The sequence below is a fragment of the Notolepis coatsorum genome (genome assembly GCF_963971535.1).
Source record: "Notolepis coatsorum genome assembly, chromosome: 5".
Lineage (NCBI taxonomy): Eukaryota > Metazoa > Chordata > Actinopteri > Aulopiformes > Paralepididae > Notolepis > Notolepis coatsorum.
This window is the reverse complement of record NC_140169.1, coordinates 98392911-98417449: the sequence shown is the minus strand read 5'-3', so window position 1 is coordinate 98417449 and position 24539 is coordinate 98392911. Positions and strand designations below refer to the sequence as shown.

The window sequence follows — 24539 nt, the reverse complement described above, 5'->3', positions numbered from 1 at the left end:
ATTGGAGGGGGTTGGAATGATTGGGTTAGGATATTTACAGGGGCCAGTGTTGAATTGCAGTCTCCCGTAGGTGTCCCTTGAGAGAGGTTTTGAAAGTGGGTAGTGATCCACATTCCTTTACAGCTTTGGGTAGGGCGTTCCACATTGATGTGGCATAATTGCGAAACGTGTTTAGTCCCTTATTTGAGCCGAATCTGGGTTTGACATGATTTGTGGAGCTCCCTCTGGTGTTGTGATCGTGGTATTCACTGACCTTTGGGACTAAGGTCATTTCCCTCAACAATTTCTCCCTGATTTTCTTCTCATTAGTCCCCAACACTATCTGATCCCTTACCATAGAGTCTCTGAGAGCACCAAAATTGCAGGACTTTGCCTTTATCTTGAGATCGGTGAGAAAGTTATCAAATGACTCACCCGGGTTCTGAAAACGGCAACGAAAGATGTACCTCTCATACGTTTCATTTTTTCTTGACAAGCAGTGCTCGTCAAACTTTTGTATGAATTTGTCAAACTTGTCTCCATCCTCGGGCTCAGCATACACAAAGGTGTTGAAGACCTCTATTGCCTCCGTGCCGGCGATGGTGATTAGCATGGCTATTTTCCTCGCATCTACACTCTTGTCCACTCCAGCAGCGGCGAGATACAGCAGGAATTGCTGTTTGAACGCTCTCCAATTTGCATCCACATTTCCCGTCAGTTTCAATGTGCCGGGCGGCTTAAATGATGATGATGATTCCATCTTCTTGCTTTTACTCCTGGTACCATGTAAAGATTGTAGTCTACTATCAATAAGACACTTGGTTAGTTCTTTATGCTGGCTTCAGCCAGCTGTTTATTATTGTCTGAAGGTTGTACACAGGTGCACTAATTATATAGCCCTACCAGTAACCATAGTTACAGGTTCCATGATGTTATACTGCCACTTAGTGGTAGCAGCTATGATAGCACCTATCATTACAGGGGTGAGGTGGGTTCTGGGGTTCAGGTCAAGTAGTAGTCTGACCAGTTTGTTTTGTAATAGACAGTCTCCTCCCCACCGCATGTACATATTCTCTCCCCGCCGTATTTTTTTTCTCCCACCCACCCACCCCCTCCAAATGTACAGTCTCCTCACCACCGTATGTATATTTCTCTCCCACCCACCCACCCCCTCCTAATGTACAGTCCCCTCCCCATCATATGTATATACTCTGTCAGGATCTATGGGTAACAGTACTGTATATTTGAATACCGTATATGTCACAAATGTATCAGTACTAAATACCTATGTCCCTATGCCATAAATGTCATGTATGTTGAGTATGTCATAAATGTCAATATGAATTGAAAATGGGGGACCCTGATGTAAACAAGACAGACGTCTTTCTCTGGTCTGCATCCCCTTAACTATTGTGTGTATTGAGCCGTACTGTATTGTACCCATTCTGCAATCTGTTAAATAAAGTTTTCATTCATTCATTCATTCTCCATGCGGAATCATTGACGGTGCTTTGTTTACTGTCGGCTTGCTTTAGTGGTTGCATCCATATTGACGTGCTGGCGGCCGGGCTAACTAGTAGCAGCCAAGAGGCTGGATAACAGGATTCTTCTCGTCTCTATTATAATCAAACATTGTGGGATGTGTGGTTGAAAGTAACACTTCATTGTTGAAACATGTCGATGGAAGCACAGCTCCAGAGCATCTTTGAGGATGTTGTGGTGAGTTAAACAGCATTACTGTAGCCTTTAGCTATATTATCTTAGCCCCTAGCCACGTTAGCCTAGCCTAGCTACGTTAACTGTTAACGCAAGTCAGTTCAAGTCAAGTGTTCCTTCGTTGTTTATTATTTATTGAAAAGACGCCAGCTAGTCTTCCTGGGGTCAGAAAAACAACTTTACAACATGACAAAATTAAAACATAGTGCGCACACAGACCAAAGAAACACACAATCAAACGATAACCGAACACATCAAGCCAGGTAACTGTCACATGGCTCTACATGATCACTTTCATATTCATTGGCTCTCTTGTAAGTGAGATCTCAACGATTTTGCATGGGGTAGACTAATCAACCCTCTACTTGCCCCTCTGGTGAAATGCATGTGAACATCCGACCTGTAAGTTATTTTGTTGAAGATAAATATGGGATTGTTAGTCAAAATGACTTTCTGAAAAAATATAAGTAAATTGGCAGTCAATCTTTTCTCAACAGTCAACCATTTACGTCGTGTGTGCATAACAACAACATTAGATCTATACAAGCAGCCAAGAACTAGTCTAGCCACTTTGTTTTTTGCCACTTGTAACATGTTAAGCAACCGTTTAGAAGCAGAAGCCCACACAACAGAACAATAATCCAAGGACTGCTAGAGACATGATCGCACGTACACACCTTTCGCAATTATGCCACATCAATGTGGAACGTCCTACCCAAAGCTGTAAAGGAATGTGAATCACTACCCACTTTCAAAAACACTCAAAAAACACCTACGGGAGACTGCAATTCGAAACTGGCCCCTGTAAATGTCCTAACACAACCCCCCCCCCCCCCAATGTACAGTAAATGACCAAGTATGGTCTTGTCAATATTCCAATGTACAGTTTTGCTTGTTCAGTTGTACAGTGTCCCCCACCCACCCCCCCAACCACCTCCAATGTACAGCCCCCCCTCCCCCACCTACCCAACCTCCTCCAATGTACAGTTTCTACGTCAAATGTATATACTCTCTTTTCTGGACTCTTTTTGTATCACAAACTACTGTATTTGCAAATCTGGTATGTCATAAATGTATAGATGTAGCAGTACTGTCTATCTATGTCATATATGTTATGATGAATTGAAAATGGGGGACCCTGATGTAAACAAGACGAAAGTCTTTCTCTGGTCTGCACCCCCTTAACAATTGTATGTATTGAGCTGTACTGTACTGTACCCATTCTGCAATCTGTTAATAAAGTTTTCAATCAATCAATCGAATAGACTTTCTTTTTTTTTTTAATCCACTTTTTCTCCCATTTTTTCTATATTTTTCTCCCATCCCAATTTCGTATCATCCAATTCAACCCTCCCCTGTCACAAACGCTGTTTCTTGCCTCCCACAAGCCGGCTGCAATGTGGACTAAGTCATACATGGCACAAGTCCCCTCCGGTACTTGAGGTAACAGCAGTCGCATCTTTTCACCTGCGCAGCTCGATCTCTCAGTGGCGAGGAGTAACGCGTGGAGCTGGGAGGCTCACGCTGCCCCCGACACTTCCTGATTCTACTGCGCAGGCGCACCAACCGACCTGTAGGAGTCGCTGTCCACAACGGCCGATCCCCACCCATCAGTTTCCCACCCCCTAATAAGGCCAATGTGTATTAGTATGAACGACCAGCTAAACTGAAAGCAATGTGGAGCGCTGGGCTCGAACAGGCAAGCCCAGCGTCTCCGTCATTCGTGGCGAGCGCCTTGCCCACTACGCCACGCAGCCGCCCAATCGAATAGACTTTTATGCGCCTGAGTTTCCTGAACACGGCGCGACCCATTCCTAATCGATCAGAACTAAATCGGCCGAGATCAAGTCCCTTTTCCAGCACCTACTCCCCATAGAAATGCGCAGATTGTCAACGGAGTCTGGACGACGCGAGATGACTCACAAATGAATGTGGACTGTTCCACAGAGGGTGGAGCTTCGGTGGCCAGTGTCCTTTCAGCCGAACAGGATAATGAAAAAATTATCCCACTAAATGGCCAGACGCGTCTTATGGCGACATCTACAATTACCTCATTGAGTCTCCAGGTAGACTAATGTTTATATTTAAGTGCAGTGGTCTGTAGCCACTCACACTACCACCGAAGCTCCCCCTCTGATGGAACAGTCCACATTCATTCGTGCGTCATCTCACGTCGTCCAGACTCCGTTGACAATCTGCGCATGTGTATGGGGTGTAGGTGCTGGAAAAGGGACTTGATCTCGGCCGATTTAGTTCTGATCGATTAGGAATGGGTCGCGCCATGTTCAGGAAACTCAGGCGCATAAAAGTCTATTCGATCATGTCTCTAGCACCCCCACAGCCGTAGCTGCAACCACTTACATCAAGGCTCTCATCCACATTCATTCATATGCTCCCCCCGCTATCTCCTCCCCGATTTCAGAATCCCGGAAGTGTTCCGGTGGTCTATATCTGCAGAGCCCCGGCTTGTACTGTGTGTGACCTTGTACTGTGTGTTGTTTCTGGTAAAACCCGGAAGTAGTCAGTTTGTGCTGTTTATTTTTAACCATAACCCTAACCCGCAACACGGAACACAGAAATGCAAATGCTGTCCTCACTGCTTGTAAAAATAAACAGCACAAACTGACTACTTCCGGGTTTTACAGGAAACAACACACACAGGGCACAAAATTAACTTTTTGACTCACCGGCCAGTTTGTTTGTATATTATGATGGAAGTATATGTGCAAATGCTTCATAATTTTGTCAATGACTGCAAAACATGTTTGAAATTATGCCAAATAGGGCAAGGGAAATATTTAAATAGATTTAAAGTGATTTTAAGCCGGTTGTCCAAATAGAAGTCAATGCTGGACGGTCGCCCCACAGGGACATTTGACACTTCAGATAGCAGAAAAATTACCAATAACTCAAATGTTTGGAGGAGTTAAGAGTGGGTCTGTATATGGGGAAGGTATTAGAGATACATGTAATCTTTTTATGAATTTTATGTTTTTTTTAAGGTAAGAAATTCAGTGGGACAGAAAAAATAGGCGTCACGTCATTGACCCACGTGTACTTATGCACGCTAGAGAAGCGGGCTGAAAAATCGATTATCTATTTCCTGGTCAGCGCTAACGTCATACACGCACACACACACACACACACACACACACACACACACACACACACACAGACACGTTGAGATATATGTGAAAAATACATCTGATTACCCCAAGACTGGTAACATAGATTCCTTACCTCACATCAGATGTTCTGCAAAAAGATTATTCCAATTCCTGATCGCCATTCCAAATATCAATCGCATTTATTGATCCAACATTAGGTACTCGAAACACATATTCCACGCTGCTCTGAGTGTCCACAATGAATCCAATGGTCTCCGGTTACATGCCTGAGAAGTAAAATGTGGAATCCGGAGTTTTCTTTTCTCATCCATTTCCATTGAGTCCAATCCAATGGGTGCATTACCATCCGGGAGATGATAGGGGGCGGTATTTTCCCTGTTCGAACTCATAGATTACTCAATGATAACGTGAGGCTAGATTGATGAAACATTTATGGATATCGCTAATAAAAGCAATAACGATTAAATAACAAGATTTCTCGTCCCTGGCACTCAACACATGGCATGAAATAACGAGATTTCTCGTGGCTGGCACTCAATGTGTTAAGAGTCGTCAGACAGTCCTACGGTGGTCTCTGTGTTTAGTATTAAGAGTCAGACAGTCCTACTGGGGTCTCTGTGTTTAGTATTAAGAGTCAGACAGTCCTAACCGGTCTCAGTGTTTAGTATTAAGAGTCAGACAGTCCTAACAGGTCTCAGTGTTTAGTATTAAGAGTCAGACAGTCCGAACACTCAGGTCTCAAATGTTCACCAGCTGTTAGCGATAGCAAAACTAACCCTTTCTCCATCTCAGCTACATTATATATATATATATTTCTTTTTTTTTGTTGTCATTTATGCAGACAATTGCATCATGCAGCTTTGTTATTAATATATAAATGCATGAATGCATGTATTCACAAGTGTATAAATGCATACATTTCCTAGTACACTAGTACAGGTTACTGTATCAGCAATAGGAATTAGCCGCTTGGTGTTTTGTAGGATGTAACATGAATACAGTAAAGTAGACGAGCATAGACGGAGACAAGAGATTTAACACTTCCCTCTCCTCTCTTCTCTCATCTCTCCTTCTCTCCTCTTCTGTCTGGGAGTGCTTGCATTCTTTCATTTATTTGCATTCATCTAAAAATGTTTGGACCTTATGGTGTTCTTGTTCTGTTCTTGACTTATTGTTATGTTTTCTTCTTGACTTGTTTAAAGAAGACCTGTACGGCCCATGGGGACATTAACGTGTGTTGTCGGGCCCTATAAATAAATTTGATTTGATTTGATTCTCCCCTCTGTTCCTCTCATCTCTCCTCCTGTCCTCTCCTCTCCCCTCTCCTATATCTCACCTCTTCTCTCTCTTATCTCCTATCTTGTTCTCCTCTTCTCTCATCTCCTCAGAAGACAGAGGTGATTGAGGAGGCATTTGCTGGGTAAGACCGTTTTAAATACACACACACACTAGTGTGATCTGCTACTGATGATAATTCATATTTAAAACTGTTACGAGGGATGCACCGATATGAACATTTTGACACAGATAAGATAACCCATAATAGATTGTCTGTTATGGCAGATAAGATAACCAATATAAATATGATATGGTCTGTATGGAAAAGGTTCCAACAGTAAAGTGATAAGACATAAAAACATGGTCTCTTTCTGCATTATTAATATATATATTATTATTTCAATACTGTTGTACACATACCCAAACAAAACCCTCATCAAGCCGATGCTGATATATTAAAACATCGACTGAGAGGCCACGCTTGAAGCCTGCTTTGCATGCACAGACTGGAGTGTGTTTGAGGAGCCTGATAATTAGGGATGTCCGATATTATCGGCCGATATTGGCATTCAAATGTGATATCGGAAAATATCTGTATCGGTTTTCAATAATCTTTTTTTTTTTTTTTTTTTTTAACATTTCTATAACTTTTATTTACCCAGGCAAGCAAGTAAGAACAACTTCTGATTTTATTTATTGTCAAAAGTATGCATAATGTTAATGTTAATTCCACAACAAGAGATATGTAATGTTAATTACCTGAAATTATTCCGTTTTTTGGGGGGGGAAACCCTGCATATATCGGTATCGGTTGATATCGGTATTGGAAATTAAGAGTTGGACAATATCGGTATCGGTAAAAAAGCCAATATCGAGCATCCCTACTGATAATCTTGAGAAGCGGTGTGTGGATTCATCCAAAAATGCACATCGTACCGGAAAAGTAAACCCAGGTATATCCCAACAAAAAATCCTGGATTAACACAGCAGTTCGAGTGGCCCTCAAGGAAAGAGATGTAGCCTTCGAATCAGCCACCATCGCTCCCTCTCTACCGGACGAGCTTAACACCTTCTACACCCACTTTGAGGTAAAAAAAATTTAAATAAAAAAACTCCCCCGCCTGTCACAGCCCCACCATGCATCAACATCAGAAAAGCAGCCGGCCCAGATGGAATTCCAGGCAGAGTGCTACGGGCATGTGCAGCAGAGCTAGCAGGATTGTAAAGGACTGTCCTCGAGGAGATACCATCTAGGGCTTGGCGATATGACCAAAAATGGTATAAAAAAATATCGTTCGATATCGATATTTTTATTGGTATTAAAAAAATTTGATTATTCTTTTTTTTATTATTATTATTACTATTTAAACAACAAATGTGTGTTTATTTTGCAGCAATTCTTTGTTATTGCCGCCATCTTTAGTGTTACAGCCCCTCACACTTGAAAGCGAAAGTGGCTGTGGCTCCAGGGGAGTTGGAACAGTTCTGGCTCTGCTAGTTTCTTTTCTATATTTTGGCGCTTTTTTGGTGGTCGAACCGTGACTCGTGACTTGAGACTAGCTCTGCTAGCACACATAGCCTACTGTGTACAGACGGTTTCAAACTGTATTTTAAATTAGAAAGCAAACCAAATAAATGGACAAGAGAAAAATCTCAATTTGGTCAGTATTGTCATTTGGACAAGCAAAGCCATTACTTTAAGTTGCAGGCAAGAAAGACAAGTCTGTCCACTGTCTCTGGTTTTAAAGTTGCCCTGTTGCAGGTCACAATACAAATTTAAAAAAATCTAATAAAATATTTTTTATTATCAATTTTTGATCGACCACGTTTCATATCGTTGAGGAAAAATATATTGCAATAATTATCGTTATCGTTTTATCGCCCAGCCCTAATACCACCCTCCCTTGACCCCCACCAATTTGCCTACCAGTAAACAGATCCACAGATGATGACGCAATAGACACTGCCCCCTGGTGTTCGCCGACGACACATCAGTGATGGGACTGATCACAGACGGCGACAGGTCAGCCTACAGGAGTGAGGTTGAGAACCTCACTCTCAATGTTGACGAGACCAAGGAGCTGATCGTTGACTTACAGGCAGGGAGGAGCCGAGCATGAACGGGGTTGCAGTGTAATGGGTCAACAGCTTCAAGTTCCGAAGAAGCTGGACTGGGGAGTGCACACACCGGCCATGTGGTAAAGAAAAAGACCCAGCAACGCCTCTACCACCTCTGAAGAGACTGAAAAAATGTGGCATGCGGCCACACATCCTGAGGGGCCTTCTACAGAGGCACCACGGAGAGCATACTGGCACCACTGCATGGTTTGGAAATGCCAACCAGAATGACTGCTGAGCACTGGAGAGAGTAGTGTGAACGGCCGAAAAGATCTGTAGGATGCAAGGCACACAGGATCCTTAAATACCCCAGCCCCTAAACCACAAACTGTCTGGCAGACGGTACCACAGTCTTAGGTCCATATCCAAAAGAACACTGAACAGCTACCTCTACCGGGCCAACAGAATACTGATGGATAGACTCTGAATGATCACATGAGCAGACACACAAACGCACCTTAAGTGACTTACACACCACACAAGCACACTTTCATTATTATTACATGCACACACAGCTGATAGCATATACCTTGCATTGTATAGTTTGTATAGATAGAATATACTTTATGCATTATGTGTGGATGTGTGTGCAGGATGTTCACGGACAGTCCAGAGGATGAGAGAACTAAACTCATCAGCTGTCTGGGAGCCTTCAGACAATACTGGTCTACATTACCACAGGTACACACACAAACACACACACTCGCATTGTCTTCTCTTGGTCTTTTCTCTCATTGTTTTCTCTTGGTCTCTTCTCTCATTCTCTTCGTCTCTTCTCTCATTATCTTCTCTTCGTCTCTTCTCTCATTCTCTTCTCTCATTATCTTCTCTTCGTCTCTTCTCTCATTCTCTTCTCTTGGTCTATTCTCTCCTTCTCTTCTCTCATTCTCTTCTCTCATTCTCTTCTCTCATTATCTTCTCTCCTTCTCTTCTCTCATTCTCTTCTCTCCTGAGGGTCGGGACTCTCAAGGCGGGTCGTGAGATGAATTTGGGGGATCGTGAAAATGTATACAAATATTCATTCAGGAAGTTAAATAGCCGGACAATGTTAGTCTCTTTAATTGATAAAGAATCAAAAATCCAAATCGACCTTGAAATCAAAATTTGTATTGAATATGGAAAATGTGTGTGTATTGTTACACCCCCCCAGGAGTCTCATGATCAGTGTGTGCAGTGGATCGTGAGGTTCATCCACAGTCAACACAGCCCCAAACGCATCTCCTTCCTCTACGACTGTCTGGCCATGGCTGTAGAGACCAGCCTGCTGCCTCCAAGGTGAGAGAGAGAGAGGGAGAGAGAGAGGGAGAGAGAGGGAGAGAGAGGGAGAGGGAGAGAGAGAGAGAGAGGGAGGGAGAGAGAGAGAGAGAGAGATCTTTTTTAGATTTTTTTTAAGTACTTTATTTTGTACTGTATGAAAAATCTTTACAACAAGCCTTTAAAAGACTTTACATCTTCAAGATTAAAAAAAATACAAAAAAATAGAACATAATGTTGTTAATTGTTAAACACCAATTCATCATCAAAGACATCACGAGTTGTTAAACACCATCAGAGAGAGAGAGAATTATTGACCCCCCCCCCCCCCCCCCCCGAAGTAAAGGTTCATATTTTAATCCTCATTCATTAATTTAATGAGAGCATTTCAAAGCACTCAAAATTGCCAATATATCCATTTCGACCTATTTTTGAATTGCACGACATTTAGGCATTTTCTGAGAAATCGTGAGCTACTTAACAAACCGGGCTAGACGGTGCAGAGTCACAAATACTGTAATATGATATTCCTTTCATACTGCCCTTCCCTACTAGGCTACATGCTTGGCAAACTTTGCTAGTTACAACATTGTAATACTGACCGTGTTTAATAATTACATTTTATACAAGAAAAATAATACAGGTGATAAAATAGGCGATGGATCCTTCCTGCAGACTGTGGTTGGAGAGGAAGTCTCTGGTCTGAAGAATAACAGGGGATGTACAGCTGTGGCGTCAGATCAACGTGCGCCACATATCAGCATCACAGCAGCATTTATTTATACTCTACACCTGCTGTGACTACAGCAAAGATCAGTCTCAGAGTCACCAAAGGCAACTGGATGATTTCTGGATGATGACATAATCACAGCACATCTAGTCATTTTATCACCGGTTTGCCACAATAAATAAAGAACAACTATTTATCTCTCTGTCTCTCTGTCTTTATCTCTATTTCTGTGTGTGTGTCTCTCGGTCTCTCTATCTCTCTTTCTGTCTCTATCTATCTCTCTATGTGTGTGTGTCTCTCTCAGGATGGTGTGTGTAGCTCTGATCAGCTCTGACAGTCTGGAGTGGGAGAGAACTCAGCTCTGGGCGCTGACCTTCAACCTCATCAGAAAGATCATCGGAGGGGTCGACTACAAGGTCTGACACACACAACCACACACACACACAACCATACAGACACTGTCACATGTTTACCTTTGCTTTAGCAAGAGGTACTGTTTTTGTTTGTGTGTGTGAGTGTGAGGATTTCTCACCATATAAAAGTAATCTGCTGTGTACATTCAGGACCCCTAGAGGCCCCAGGACCTTTCCTTTAGCACCACCATCAGGCCAAACCTTCCACTTTCAAATTAGTGTATCTTCTGATGTATTAGTTGTACAGTCACAAGATCTGCTGTGAATATTTATGACCCCTAGAGGGAGAAACCTGTTGATGACCCTGTGAACTTTCCTCTAGTGCCGCCATGTGCCAATATCTTGTTTCTGTCATCTACCCAGTACAATGTTGCATGTGAAAGTAACAGCAAAGTGGGGAAAGGGTGAGGCCTCATGGAGGTCTGCTGTCTGAGTGCGTTCCTTTTGTATTTCCTGTTATGTGTTCCTTCAGCTCTGTGTGTGTGTGTGTGTGTGTGTGTGTGTGTGTGTAGGGAGTACGTGACCTGTTGAAAGCCATTCTGGATAAGATTCAGACCATCCCCACTACAGTCAGCTCTGCTGTGGTACAACAACTACTGGCTGCTAGACAGGTACCTGTCTGTCTGTCTGTCTGCCTGTTTGTCTTTTTGTCTGGTTATTAGGGGTGTAACAATTCTCCAAATCTACAATTGGATTAGACTTGTGCACTCTTCACATCAAGTGCAAGCAGGTGCCACTCAAGCTCTTGATAGCAATTCGATTTTCGAGCTTAAGGTCACGATTTGATTCGATTTTAGCTCATTTTGCTCAATCAATCGATTTATTTTCTTGATTTCTATTCTTGATTTTCGGGGACACCCCTACTGGTTATCCGTCTGTCTGTTTACGTGTATGTTTGTCTGGTTATCTGTCTGTCTGTTTGTCTGTCTAACCGTCTGCCGTCATGTCGGTTTATAAAATGAAATCTTTTATTTTGTATCTGTCTTTCTGTCCGTCTTAATACCAGAACTACAAGACATATCAGACTTAACCTTTCTGTTGTGTGTCTCAGGTTGTGGAGTACATTCTGGACAGAAATGCATGTCTCCTCCCGGCCTACTTTGCCATCACAGAGATCAGGAAGCTCTACCCTGAAGGCCAGCTGTCTCACTGGGTAGGTCAATCAATCAATCAATCAATCAATTTTTTTTTTTTTTTTTTTTTATTTAACCTTTATTTAACCAGGAAGTCCCATTGAGATACAAGATCTCTTTTGCAAGGGAGACCTGGACTTCATAATTAACTCTAGGTACGTACCAGCGTATGAAATATTACAGACTTGTAGATGAGATTAGATTCAAATGTATTGTCATTATCATGCAGCACAAGTACAGTACAACGAAGAGTGCGAATGTAACAGTAAAGTGAAATAGTAATATACAATGCACAAGTAATTAAACTGTATATAACATATATAAATGAGTACTACTGATTAATAGTGCTAATCAGATGTATGTGTACAGAGTTGTAGTATTAATATGTACATTGTACAGTGATACCGTAAGTTGTACTGGCCAGCAGTGTAACTAGTAAGAGTAGGTAAGCGATATGTACAGATATATCTGCAGTATCTACATACAGATGTAGCGTTTAGGACGGTCCACCCTGCAGAGTGGTTTCCGGTGGTTGCCGTTTTAACGGTATCGACCAGTAGGGGAGCTCGGTTTACACAAGGTTACTTTTTTACTTTTTATGCCTCTAGTAAAGGGGAGGGGAGAAAAATAGTAAGTCAAATTCTTGTTTAAAGGTTTTATTCATCCTACATCCGTGCAATTAATCGCTGTCGGACATGGACAGCACGTCTGTTGTCCGGACAAAATGAGCAGTGGAAAGTTTATGTTACAAACAGATGCAGAATCAGCTGCTTGTATTTGCATTCCAAAGGGGGAGGAGAGCTCAAACCTATAGCATTTTAACACCTTGGCAGTCAGGTGTGAACAATAGCTCTTGTGTCCACCCCTAAGCCCCCCCCCCCCCCCCCCCTGTGGACATTGCTGCATTATAGTTTCTCTTATAGAATAGAGGCAGTGCATTCTGAAATGGTTCTCAACTAGTGCGCAATGAATGAATCACGTTCAAAATAACTTATCTTAATTTAACACTCAACATACATACTGTACATATGTGATTATAAAAGAGCTGCGAGCTGCAGCTGCCCTGTTCTCAGCTTGAATACACAGTGCATATGCGCTGGCAGATTGAGATATTTTTCAAATGTCCAATCTTAACGAATTTAGATGTTAAATATGAATTCTGGTTCAGTTTTTGTCCTATCCACTATCCTCTGATTATAAAAGAGCTTCAAGCCCCTCTAATACGCAGCGCAAATGCACTTGCAGACCGAGACAGTTTTATCACGTTGCATAATAACAAAGTATTTGAGCACTTTTTTATGATATAATTAGGTTTTTTGTTTATTTTCTAGGTGAAGATAATTAGAAAATAATTTGAAGCATTTTTGAGTTCAGTAAATAAATGCATTGCTTTTTCTCTGTTCTCCGCTTGATAATTCATCGATTTGCAAACAAAAGCCTGTGGCTTTTCAGAATATTTAGATTTGATCATAAAATTCATATGATAAAGCACGGCTGGGTAGCGCAGTGGAGAATGCACTCGCCTACCACCGCAGAGACTCTGGGATCGAATCCCGCTGTCAGTGGTACCTCCGGCTTGGTCAGTCGTCCCTACTAACACAATTGGCAGTGTTAGCCGGTGGGAAGCCGGCGGGGTATGTGTCCTGGTCGTTGTAAACTGCGGGTCCTACTGGTCGGTCGGGGCGCCTGTTCAGCAGGAAAGGGATCGGGGGGAAATAGCGTGAACCTCTGCACGTGTTACATTCCCCCAGTGAGAGGTGAAAAGAAGCGGCTGGCTGACTCCACATGTATCGGAGGAGGCATGTGGTAGTTCTACAGTCTACACCCTCCCTAGGCCGACAGTGGGACAATGCGCCCAACAACCAGGAAGGGAATTGGCATAACGACTAAATTGTGATGGGAAAAAAATACAGAAAACGTGGGGGAGGGGGGGGGGGGAATTCATATGATAAATAAAATGCTTGTAGATTCATGATGACAAGCAGAACGGCGAAATTTAACGGGGCAGTTTCTCCTCTATTTTCAATTAATATATTTATAATATATCTAGGGTTTGTGAAATAATATTTTATGATGATCTTGTATCTTCGTTTGGGAAATATTATTTTGGGAAAGTTGTGCTTCGATCAGCGATTTATCTTGGCTCCCCCCCTACATTTTCAAAAGCCTAGAGAAAGGTTGTCTTAATTTATCATAAGTTATGAATGTCAAATTTATATAAATATTCTTCATGTGTGCTATGGATTTCGAGACTTATTTCTGAAGCGCTGTGGCTATCCTATCAACGCTGCAAATCGGGATCAGTTCTGTCAGGCGTTGCGCCTCCTGGTGGCATATAACAGAACAGCAATCAACCTCAAAATCAACCCCGTCGGCACAGCGGTAGAAAGGTAGACAGTATGTAGCTGTAACTGTATATGTAAAAAGGATTATATGCAGGTATGTGTACAGACGTTTGCTACCATCAGGCCTAACATAGTTTTGCATGGGACTGGACCTACTGTATGTGCAAAGTTTGGTGCATTTTCGTGCATGGAAGAAGAAGAAGAATATTGACAAGTACAAGTAGTGCCTCATAAAGGTTCTAATCTGACCCTAACCTGAACTATAACTGTAAAAGCTTGTAACTACACTTTGAGCGACATGCTGAAATTCTCTTTTCCCATCTCTCTTTTTATCTCTTTCTCTTTCCATTGCTCTCTCTCTTTCTCTCTCTGTCACTCTTTCTGTCTCTCTGTCTCTTTCTCCCTGTGTGTGTCTCTCTCTCCATCTGTCTCCCTCTCTCTGTCTCCCTCTATGTCTCATTCTCTCTCTATGTCTCTGTCTCTCGCTCTGTTTCTCTTTGTCTCTGTCCCCCCTTCTCTGTCTCTCTATGTCTCTCCCTCTCTCTCTAGCTTCTAGGTAGTTTGATCTCAGACTTTGTTGACAGTTTCAGACCCACGGCCAGAATCAATTCCATCTGCGGTAAGACACACACACAGTGAGTGACAGAGGTAGGGATGTAACAAAAGCTGTGATAAAACAAGAGATGCCATTAACCAAGTTTAACCTGGTGATTTGTAGGGGTGGGACGATATGAACTCTGATGATATTTGGCCCTCGATAACGATAATATCTCAATACATGATATCTGCCATAATCAATATATTGCAAGAAATGTACTCTCTGATACATCACCATATCTGTGTAACTGAAGAAGAAATGATACCCGCAAAAAGCAGGAATTATGTATTTATTCACGGAATAGACATGAAAGCTTATCAGATTATTTAGTGTGCATCACAAACTGGCCAATTGTACATGAAACAATGTACAACAAATCACATAGTGCCTATTTAACACACACTGGCCATAACTTTATTATTAACTATTAATTATGTCCCCAGTGGAAAACTTACCAACCCTAAAGATTACCAAACCTAGCTATACCCAGCCCTAACAATACCCAACCCTAACGATACCATCTCTAACAATACCAAACCCTGATGATACGCTAACAACACTCAACCCTAACAATACTTAACACTAATGAGGCCTAACACTAACGATACCCACCCCTAACAATACTCAACTCTACCAATACCCTAATGGTACCCAATGCTAACAATAACCAACCCTAACGATACCCATCTTTGAAGATACCCAACCCTAACAATACCCAACACTAATACACAACCCTAACGATACCCAACCCTAATGATACCCAACTCTAACAATACTCAACACTAATGATGCCTAACCCTAGAGTAGACAGACTTCAGCCAGATTTGGCTGGTAATTGCTGTGTGTGTATGCCCACATTATATAGATGCAGTCTATTACCAGTGGTTAATAACAGTGAGGCTATCTATAACATTTGTGTGTGTGTGTGTGCGTGCATGTGTGCAGGTCGATGTAGCTTGCTACCAGTGGTTAATAACAGCGGAGCGATCTGCAACTCATGGAAGCTGGACCCTACCACTCTGAGATTCCCTCTGAAGGGAATGCTGCCCTATGGCAAGGTAACACACACACACACACACGCACACACAGACACACACAGACATATAGACAGACACATGCAGACACACAGGCACATAGATACACAGACAGATATACAGACAGACACATAGACAGACACACAGGCACATAGACGCACGGATACACACACAGACAGCCGGACAGACAGATCATTGTCATGTGTTTGTTGTAGGACCTGTTTGAACCTCAGACTGGCCTCCTGCGTTACGTCCTGGAGCAGCCCTACTCCAGAGAGATGGTCTGCAACATGTTAGGACTCAACAAATCGGTAACTTCTTCTCTTCTACCACTGCTACTCCGCCTCTTCCTCCTCCTCTTCTACCCATCCTCTTCTTTATTCCTCCTTTTTTTTCTTTTACTCCTCCTTTCTTATATTCTCTCCGTTCTACTCTCCTTACTTCTCCCTACTCCTCCTCTACCGCTACGCCTCTCCTCTACTCCTCTCCTACTCCTCTTCTGTTTTTCTCATCTTTCTGTACTCCTCTCCTCCGTCTTCTCTTCCCTCTCCCCCCCCCGCCCCCCTTACCTTCGTAACCCAGCTTCTGTAGAAGCTAGATTTATAAGACTAGAATGGGTCTGTGTTGTCATAGAAACACTGTGGCTGCATCTCATGCTCGTTTTATCATTCTAGTGTACAACCAGGAAGTTGAGCCAGCCAATCCCTGTGAGCTGACCCATAATGCACTGGTGTTGGTTTGCCCTGTTGGCTCCATTCAGTGTCGTCTCAGCCCAGACCAAGCAAGTTGTACCATGGTCATCATAACCTTTTATCAGGCCACAGACCACCACCCAAAAATGATTTGGTAAATATGGTAAATCAGGCTGCCTACGGTTGTGGTGAATTTGAAAATACTGTTTTCCAGGCATGGTAATGTTATACATGCCCAAAACGTTTTGGAAGTGTGATTGGAATTATTCACAATCCTTGTATTTCCAATCAGTCAAACCCAAACCCAAACACATTTCTTCATTAGCCAAGTCCCAAGTGATAACTGTAGCCTAGCTAATACATGAACTGTAGCCTAGCTAATACAATAACTGTAACCTATCTAATACAATAACTGTAGCCTAGCTAATACAAGAACTGTAGCCTAGCTAATACAAGAACTGTAGCCTAGCTAATACAATAACTGTAGCCTAGCTCATACAAGCACTGTAGCCTAGCTAATACAAGAACTGTAGCCTAGCTAATACAAGAAATGTAGCCTAGCTAATACAAGAACTGTAGCCTAGCTAATACAAGAACTGTAGCCTAGCTCATACAAGAACTGTAGCCTAGCCAATACAATAACTGTAGTCTAGCTAATACAATAACTCTAGCCTAGCTAATACAAGAACTGTAGTCTAGCTAATACAATAACTCTAGCCTAGCTAATACAATAAGTGTAATCTAGCCAATACAATAACTATAGCCTAGCTAATACAATAATTGTAGCCTAGCTGATACAATAACTGTAACCTAGCTAATACAATAACTGTAGCCTAGCTTATACAATAACTGTAGCCTAGCTGATACAATAACTGTAGCCTAGATAATACAATTACTGTAGCCTAGCTAATACAAAAACTGTAGCCTAGCTAATACAAAAACTGTAGCCTAGCGTATACAAGAATTGTAGCCTAGCTAATACAATAACTGTAACCTAGCTAATACAAGAACTGGGATATTGAAATCAACATTTCAAAATGAAAAGGTTAAATCAATTGATTGGTAATAGATAATTTGTCCCGTAATGGATAATAGATAATATGTCTAGTAATAGATAATAGATACCTGGACAAACGGGTAAGCCAATTTGTGTCACATTTGAACACAATGTGAATGAGAATGTGTTCAGACAAAATTCCTAATTGACATATTAGGTACCAGCGCATGAAGGTGTCCGGACAACCTCAGATCACAGCCATGTAGCAAGGTGCCATTGATTTTATGCCTTTTTACTCTTGAAACCTTGGGCTTATGGTGGCGCTATGGGGGGGGTCTGTGGTTACTTAAATCAAATCAGATTTATTTATAAGGCCCGACAACACACGTTAATGTCCCCATGGGCCGTACAGGTCTTCTTTAAACAAGTCAAGAAGAAAACATAACTAAGTCAAGAACAGAACAAGAGCACCATACTTGACATGGTCCTCCATCACTGTGCCAGTTTTCATGAAAAGTGACCAATGGATTCGATGGGCTGCAATAAACACACATACAGAAGAAAGAAGAAGAAAACATCCAGTTATTATTATAAGAGGTTCTTGACGTTCTATTCTTGACCTCTAATTACACTGTGTGGTGGTAGACATGCTCTGACCCCCCCTCCCCCCCCCCCCCCACACACACACACACATAGACACATGTACACACATGCACAAAGACACACGCACACACATGCACAGACACACTAGGGGTGGAACGGTTAAAAAAAATCATGGTTCGGTTCATATAGTGGCTTTAGGGTCACAGTTTTTGCTACAGTTCAGTGGGGAGAAACAATTCCATTGCTAACTCGAATAGTATTTGGTAAAAAATTATAATAATAAAAAAAAAAAAGTTTTGCCTTCAATACATTAGCTGAAAAACATAAGGAACACATACTTGTTTATTATCAATTATCTTTTTATTATGGCTCTCATAATGGGGCGTGTCTGAATATTTTATTTGTTCTCATTCCGGTGTAATCAAAGAGTTGTGGGCAGTCTGGTAACTTTGCTTTGAGTTTATCCATCTGTGTAGCCTATATAGTGGACGTGGCCTTGATTATGGATTTTGGAATCTCAATACAGAGGTTGGTTTGTGTAAATACTTTGGGGAGGAGTTGCTTCCCGAATCTCTACCTGTGCTGATATCGGACTGAGGCAATGCAAACTGACCCATAACCATACATTTATTGACGCTTGCATACAACTCACTTAGCGCTATTCTCATACTCGGTTGCTGTTTAATCCATCTCTATCGTAGACTAAACTAAATCTGTAATGCACCCAAACAGTAGACTTAAACAATGCTCATGTCCACTTAACGTTACCAGTAGCCTAATAGCCATTCTTTAGACCAACTGATTGACAGACCACCTCGCCTGAACAAACTAAAAGGTCCCACTTGGTTTTGGATTTAAATTGGATTTAAATGCAGCGAGCATTAATTACTAATGCTAACTTAACTTGGTATTCCTTTTTCTTAGTGTTGTATGACGGTACATGGAAATAGTCAAAGGCCAGTTATACAAACAAAAGCACTCCATACACACCCCAGGAATGATGTATTAGACTACAGCAAAGGGTTCCACACAGTACCAAAGTAAACCCAACTCTCTAGGTGCCCCGAACCGTGGTGGTCGAACAGAACGCTTTGGATTTACCATCCACAACACACATACACACACGCACGCACGCACACACACTGGGTGAATCCAGTTTGAACAGATAGATGTTGCTGAAGGTGAAGCGCTGAGTTGATGTTAATGGAAGTCAAGAGGAAGGGCATTGATGAACTACTTAGACTCTTCAGTCACTCTCTCTCTCCTCGTTTCTCTCTGTTTCCTGTCTGTCTTTTTCTTCCTCTCTTCTGCTCTTTGTGTTTTTGTCTCTCCCCTATGAGCTTGCTTTCTCTTTCTCTCTCTCTCTCTCTCTCTCTCTCTCTCTCTCTCTCTCTCTCTCTCTCTCTCTTTCTCTCTCTGTTGTGTGTCTGTATCTCTTGGCCACTCTCTTCCTCTAGACTCTGAACGTTGCCCAGGTATGTCCTCTTCCTGGTCACCTGACCTGCCAGCTAACCAGCCCATTGGATGCTTGGCTTTGAGACACGCTGATGATGCCATCGCCGTCCTAGAAATGGGAAATTGGGAGGAGGGTGGGGAGGTCGAAAAAATATAAAAAAGTGGCACAGGGCTTGAAAAGGACCACAGTAGAGACAGACAGATATATAGATGGAGAGAGTGAAACACAAGATAGACTGGTAGACAGACAAGTAGACAGATGGTTAGAAAGACAGACAGGTAGATAGACAGACAAGTAGTCTTAACCTACTAAGGCCAAGGGTTAGGGTTAGGGTTGAGTCAGGTAGACGTCTTGGCTCTCTGAGGCCAAGGGTTAGGGTTAGGTTTGAGTCAGGTAGACGTGTTGGCACTTTGAGGCCCAGGGTTAGGTTTAGGGTTGAGTCAGGGGTTGAGTGTGATATTATCAGGTCCTTGCCAGGTTAGTACTGTATTTCTAATATGATACTCTGCTGTGTTGTTTCAAGCCCTGCTGCTCTGCATGTGTGGGTGTCCTGTGGTTGTTGCCTGGTGTTTTAGCCCATGATGGCAGCTAGGAGGGATACAGCTATACACAGAACTGAGGCAAAATACCATCAGTGTTGTCTGGCATATGTTACTATGGTGCTCTTAGCTTGCTAATTAGAGAGAGTTGGACATTCAGAAGCCCACACAACGTTTTTAAATAGTGATTTGAATAGTATTAATAGGCTTTTGCTTACATCATAGTTCAAATGTATTTAATGGGTTATTTTATCTGTTTAATAGCAATGCAGTCCCACCGATCTCGCAACATTACAGATCTTATACCATGACAGATCTTATACCACATGACAGATCTCACACCATGACAGATCTCACACCATCACAGATCTCACACCATCACAGATCTCACACCATCACCATGACAGATCTTATACCACATGACAGATCTCACACCATGACAGATCTCACACCATCACAGATCTCACACCATCACCATGACAGATCTTATACCACCATGACGGATCTTATACCATCCATCCTGACAGACTTGAAAAATATGCATCAGCATTTCTAGTACTGCTGTGAATTGGTTTTCTCCCTACTTGTCAAACTCAAAAGAAAGTTTATTTTCACTGTATAACTCGGTGTGGTGGCCCCTACTTCACTGTGCTGTTCTCGTGCCGATTTATGAAATGTGGACACAGATATCTGTGGGAAGGAGCCCGTGGTACAAGGCAGGGCAGGGCGTGTAGATGGTGTACAATTTGAATCTTGAAATTGGCTCCTGCCACTAGCCAAATGCTAATAACTTCTGACTGTGGGTGATAAGTTAGCAAATTCTACCAGGCGCTGTGCAGGCAGCCAGTCTGTGTTCAGTCAACATTTACTATTCTAAACATGGCAGTTGAGGAATGTGAAAACCTTTTAAATGGCTCCAAAATTAACACCCACCAGGCACTAAATGCTGGTCAATTTTGTCATTGGCGAGTAAATTATGGAGACCAAAATTTGTTTCCTGTTATTTAAAATGCCACGCCCCCTCTCTGTCCCACCCTCCGGTCAGTGAGACAACACGTTTGATTCAAGTATCTGTAAACCAATCAATCACTGCTTTTAGTTGTATTTAGAGCTCATACCCATTGGGTGAAATGGGAGCCAAAATCACAGCTTGCTAACTGACCAGGTTTAACTGACAGCCCACAGCTCATTAAGCCACAGCAACCAGGTTTAACTGACAGCCCACAGCTCATTAAGCCACAGCGACCAGGTTTAACTGACAGCCCACAGCTCATTAAGCCACAGCAACCAGGTTTAACTGTAGATCCTGTAGGCATGACGATGCTCTGGGGGAGGCTTGCACTCAGTGTTGAGAGGAACTGAAGCACCTCTCCTCCACCAGATCCTACACAACATGCATGGTTTGTGTGTGCAGTGGCATGCTTTGCTGGTTTATGCTGCCTGTTCTTCCTTCTGTTCTGTTCTGTTCCGTTCTGCTCTGTTCTGCTCTGCTCTGTGCTGTGCCATGCTGTCTTGTGTTGTGTCGTTGTGTGAGCTGAAGGTTTTTCTAGGATGGGATATGTCATACAATGGTAGCCATAGCCATGGTAACAGGCCCCCATCCTGCATTAGTACTACAGTGTTAGCCATGGTAACAGTCCCCCATCCTGCATTAGTACTACAGTGGTAGCCATGATAACAGTCCCCACCTTGCATTAGTACTACAGTGGTAGCCATGGTGACAGTCCCCCATCCTGCATTAGTACTACAGTGGTGGTAGCCATGGTGACAGTCCCCCATCTTGCATTTAGTACCACAGTAGTAGCCCTGGTAACAGTCCCTCATCCTGCATTTAGTACTACAGTGGTATCTATGGTAACAGTCAACAGTGTGATGTCTGTCGCACAAACCCACTTTTTGAGGCATCGCAACTGTCAAGTGGCCGTGCTGAGATGTAACAGGATATAGATGGAGCAGACACCAGCATTGGGTGATATTGAAAACCCCCTACTGACGATATTGCTTTAAGAAAAACAATGACATAAGATATTATCATTAAAAAAGAAAATCTGAAAATACACATATGTTGCAATACCCATATGTGGCCACAATGTATAGGCAAGTAAGCCTATTTTACACAATTAGTTACATAATTAATTACATAATAATAATAACCTTTATTTGTATAGCACCTTTCATACAAGAATTGGCGTAGAGGAGATTACGCTCGTCACCAATGCAAGAGGCTGCGGTCTCGACTCCCGGAGTCAGCATTGCCTGCGGCCTGGGCCGATCGTCATACTAACTCGTTTGGCTGAGTTAGCGGGAGGGAAGTCGAGGGTGGTAATCAGGTCAGGTCTGGGCGCCTGCTCAGCGAAAGGCAGGAAATGGTGAAGGCAGCGTGACCTCCCACATGTTACGCTTCACCAATGAGAGTCCTCGCTGCCAGGTGAGAAGAGAGCCGCTGGCTGTCTCCACATGTGTCGGAGGAAGCATGTGGTAGAATTCAGGGTTCCCTTGTACCGACCAGTAGGAGGAACATGCGCACAACAACCAGGTAGGAGAGGGGGGGAATTGGCATAACGACTAAATTGGGATGGGGAGAAAAATAGAAAAATCAGGCAGAGAAAAAGAGGATACAAAAAAGATATCTGGGCATGTGGGTTAGGGGTGGGAATCACCAGAGGCCTCACGATACGATACTATCACGATACTTGAGTCAGGATACGATAGTATTGCAATACTAAATATATTGCGATATGCTTAGTATTGCGATATTAATATTGCAATTTATTACCTTTTTTCAACTGCAAAGTAAAACTTTGTCAACATGTTTTATCTAATAAAATAAAGTTTCTGTTCATCTCACTTCAATCATTTGTATTGCAGAACATGGTATTTTCTCAAGCAGACAGATGTCAACACTGTAATCTGTGTTGCATGTACCTGACAAACTGAACTGTTTGTATTACAGTCATATTCCAATTTAACTGAATGCACATGTGTGTGGACTACTGTACTATTACAGGACAGTAAAAAGACAGTGGACGTGTGAGAGGACGCTGGCGCTCATCTGTTCGCCGCTTCTCCTACGTCTCTAAGTTTTACGTTTTTACCTGCTTTCTTTTAGACAAAGTTACATGGCTAAACGTTAGATTGCTTCAAAGCGTCTTACCTTGGGATTATTGCACGGTTTTCGACTGATCTAACGGCTGTCAGAGCTTCCTCCTGCATCGCCAAAACTCACTACCGATCACCAGCTGTCTGCCAGCCCCTCTCCCTCCCGACGACCTGATCCTCCTGTGTTCCATCTGGAATCTCATCTCTCCTGTTTCACCCCCGGACATCCACTCCCCTCCTGCCATGCTATGGTCCGTCTGGCTACTAGCACTCCAGCTCTGTGCACCAAACATCAGTCCTCCATGGCTAACAGTTAGCATTTGGCTAACCGCTTCGGCGCCCGGTATGTTGAAATACTCCATCCCGCAACTCCTGAGTCTCAACAACCACAACTTTCCAACGTTCGTCACACCCATAAAACAACTTGGACTTCTTCGCCGGCCTCGCTACATCCACAGAAGCACTCGGAGGAAGTTTGTCTACTCCCAGCCTGGACACCCAGCTATTCCATCTATCTGTTCTGCTGGTCGCCGTGTCGCAGATCTGACGTGTCGTCAGAGCTCTGTTGCAGCTGGCGCTAGTAGCACAGGAAACCCTGCGAGACCTCTGCATAATAGCACGGGGAATATCACGAGATCAATACTCACAAAGGATTTTAGCCTACTCCGGCCCTTACAGCTACACACTCCCAGCGCTCCTGCCCCTGTTCACATGACCAGTTTTGCTCTCCTCAACACTCGGTCCCTCAATAACAAATCTCATTACATTAACCCATTCTCCGCCATTGACTGATTAAGACGTCATTCCTCGCCATGCTTAATCTGCCAATGACGGATTACGACGTCATCGAGATCAATATTTAAAATTTTCAGCATGTAGATTTCCCCACCCACACCAGAGGCCACATACTGGACCTGTTGTGTTCCACCGAGACCATCACTCCCTCCAATTTCAGTGGCGTGGACCTCCACGTTGCTGATCATCTTGCAGTTAAGTTCTTAGTTCCTGTCCCCTCCTCCTCTGGCTGTCCACAGCGCCCCATGACGTACAGGAACACAAAAAATATCACCCCCACTGACCTCACCAACGCCCTGAGCTCCCACCTCGCTCATGATTCTCAGCTGCTCTCAACCATTGAGTTGGTGAACACCTACAACACAGCCCTTGCTGCCACCCTGGACTCCCTCGCACCCCTTAAAACCCGCACTGTTACATTTACACACTCCGCCCCCTGGTACACCCCTGAGCTCCGCTCCATGAAAGCCAAGGGCCGCCAGTTGGAGAGGCGCTGCAGGAAAACAGGCCTTGCTGTTCATGCCCAGGCCTACTCTGACCACATCATCTCCTACAGACTCGCCCTCACCCAAACCAAGTCCTCCTTCTACTCAGATGTCATCTCCAAAGGCCAAGGGAATTCCAAAGCCCAC

General features: G+C 43.0%; 1 protein-coding gene across 1 annotated transcript in view; it reads left to right on the top strand.

Moving 5' to 3' along the window:
* The first annotated feature begins 1547 nt into the window (after positions 1 to 1547).
* The window catches only part of med23 (mediator complex subunit 23), a 94814-nt gene continuing 71822 nt past the window's right edge, over positions 1548 to 24539 (top strand). The window contains exons 1-10 of the mRNA XM_084314433.1: positions 1548 to 1698; positions 6212 to 6243; positions 8813 to 8900; positions 9370 to 9494; positions 10508 to 10619; positions 11129 to 11227; positions 11668 to 11769; positions 14644 to 14713; positions 15638 to 15750; positions 15942 to 16037. Of these exons, the coding sequence (XP_084170559.1) occupies positions 1654 to 1698; positions 6212 to 6243; positions 8813 to 8900; positions 9370 to 9494; positions 10508 to 10619; positions 11129 to 11227; positions 11668 to 11769; positions 14644 to 14713; positions 15638 to 15750; positions 15942 to 16037 (882 nt within the window). The 5' untranslated portion in view covers positions 1548 to 1653. The remainder of the gene's footprint in view (positions 1699 to 6211; positions 6244 to 8812; positions 8901 to 9369; positions 9495 to 10507; positions 10620 to 11128; positions 11228 to 11667; positions 11770 to 14643; positions 14714 to 15637; positions 15751 to 15941; positions 16038 to 24539) is intronic.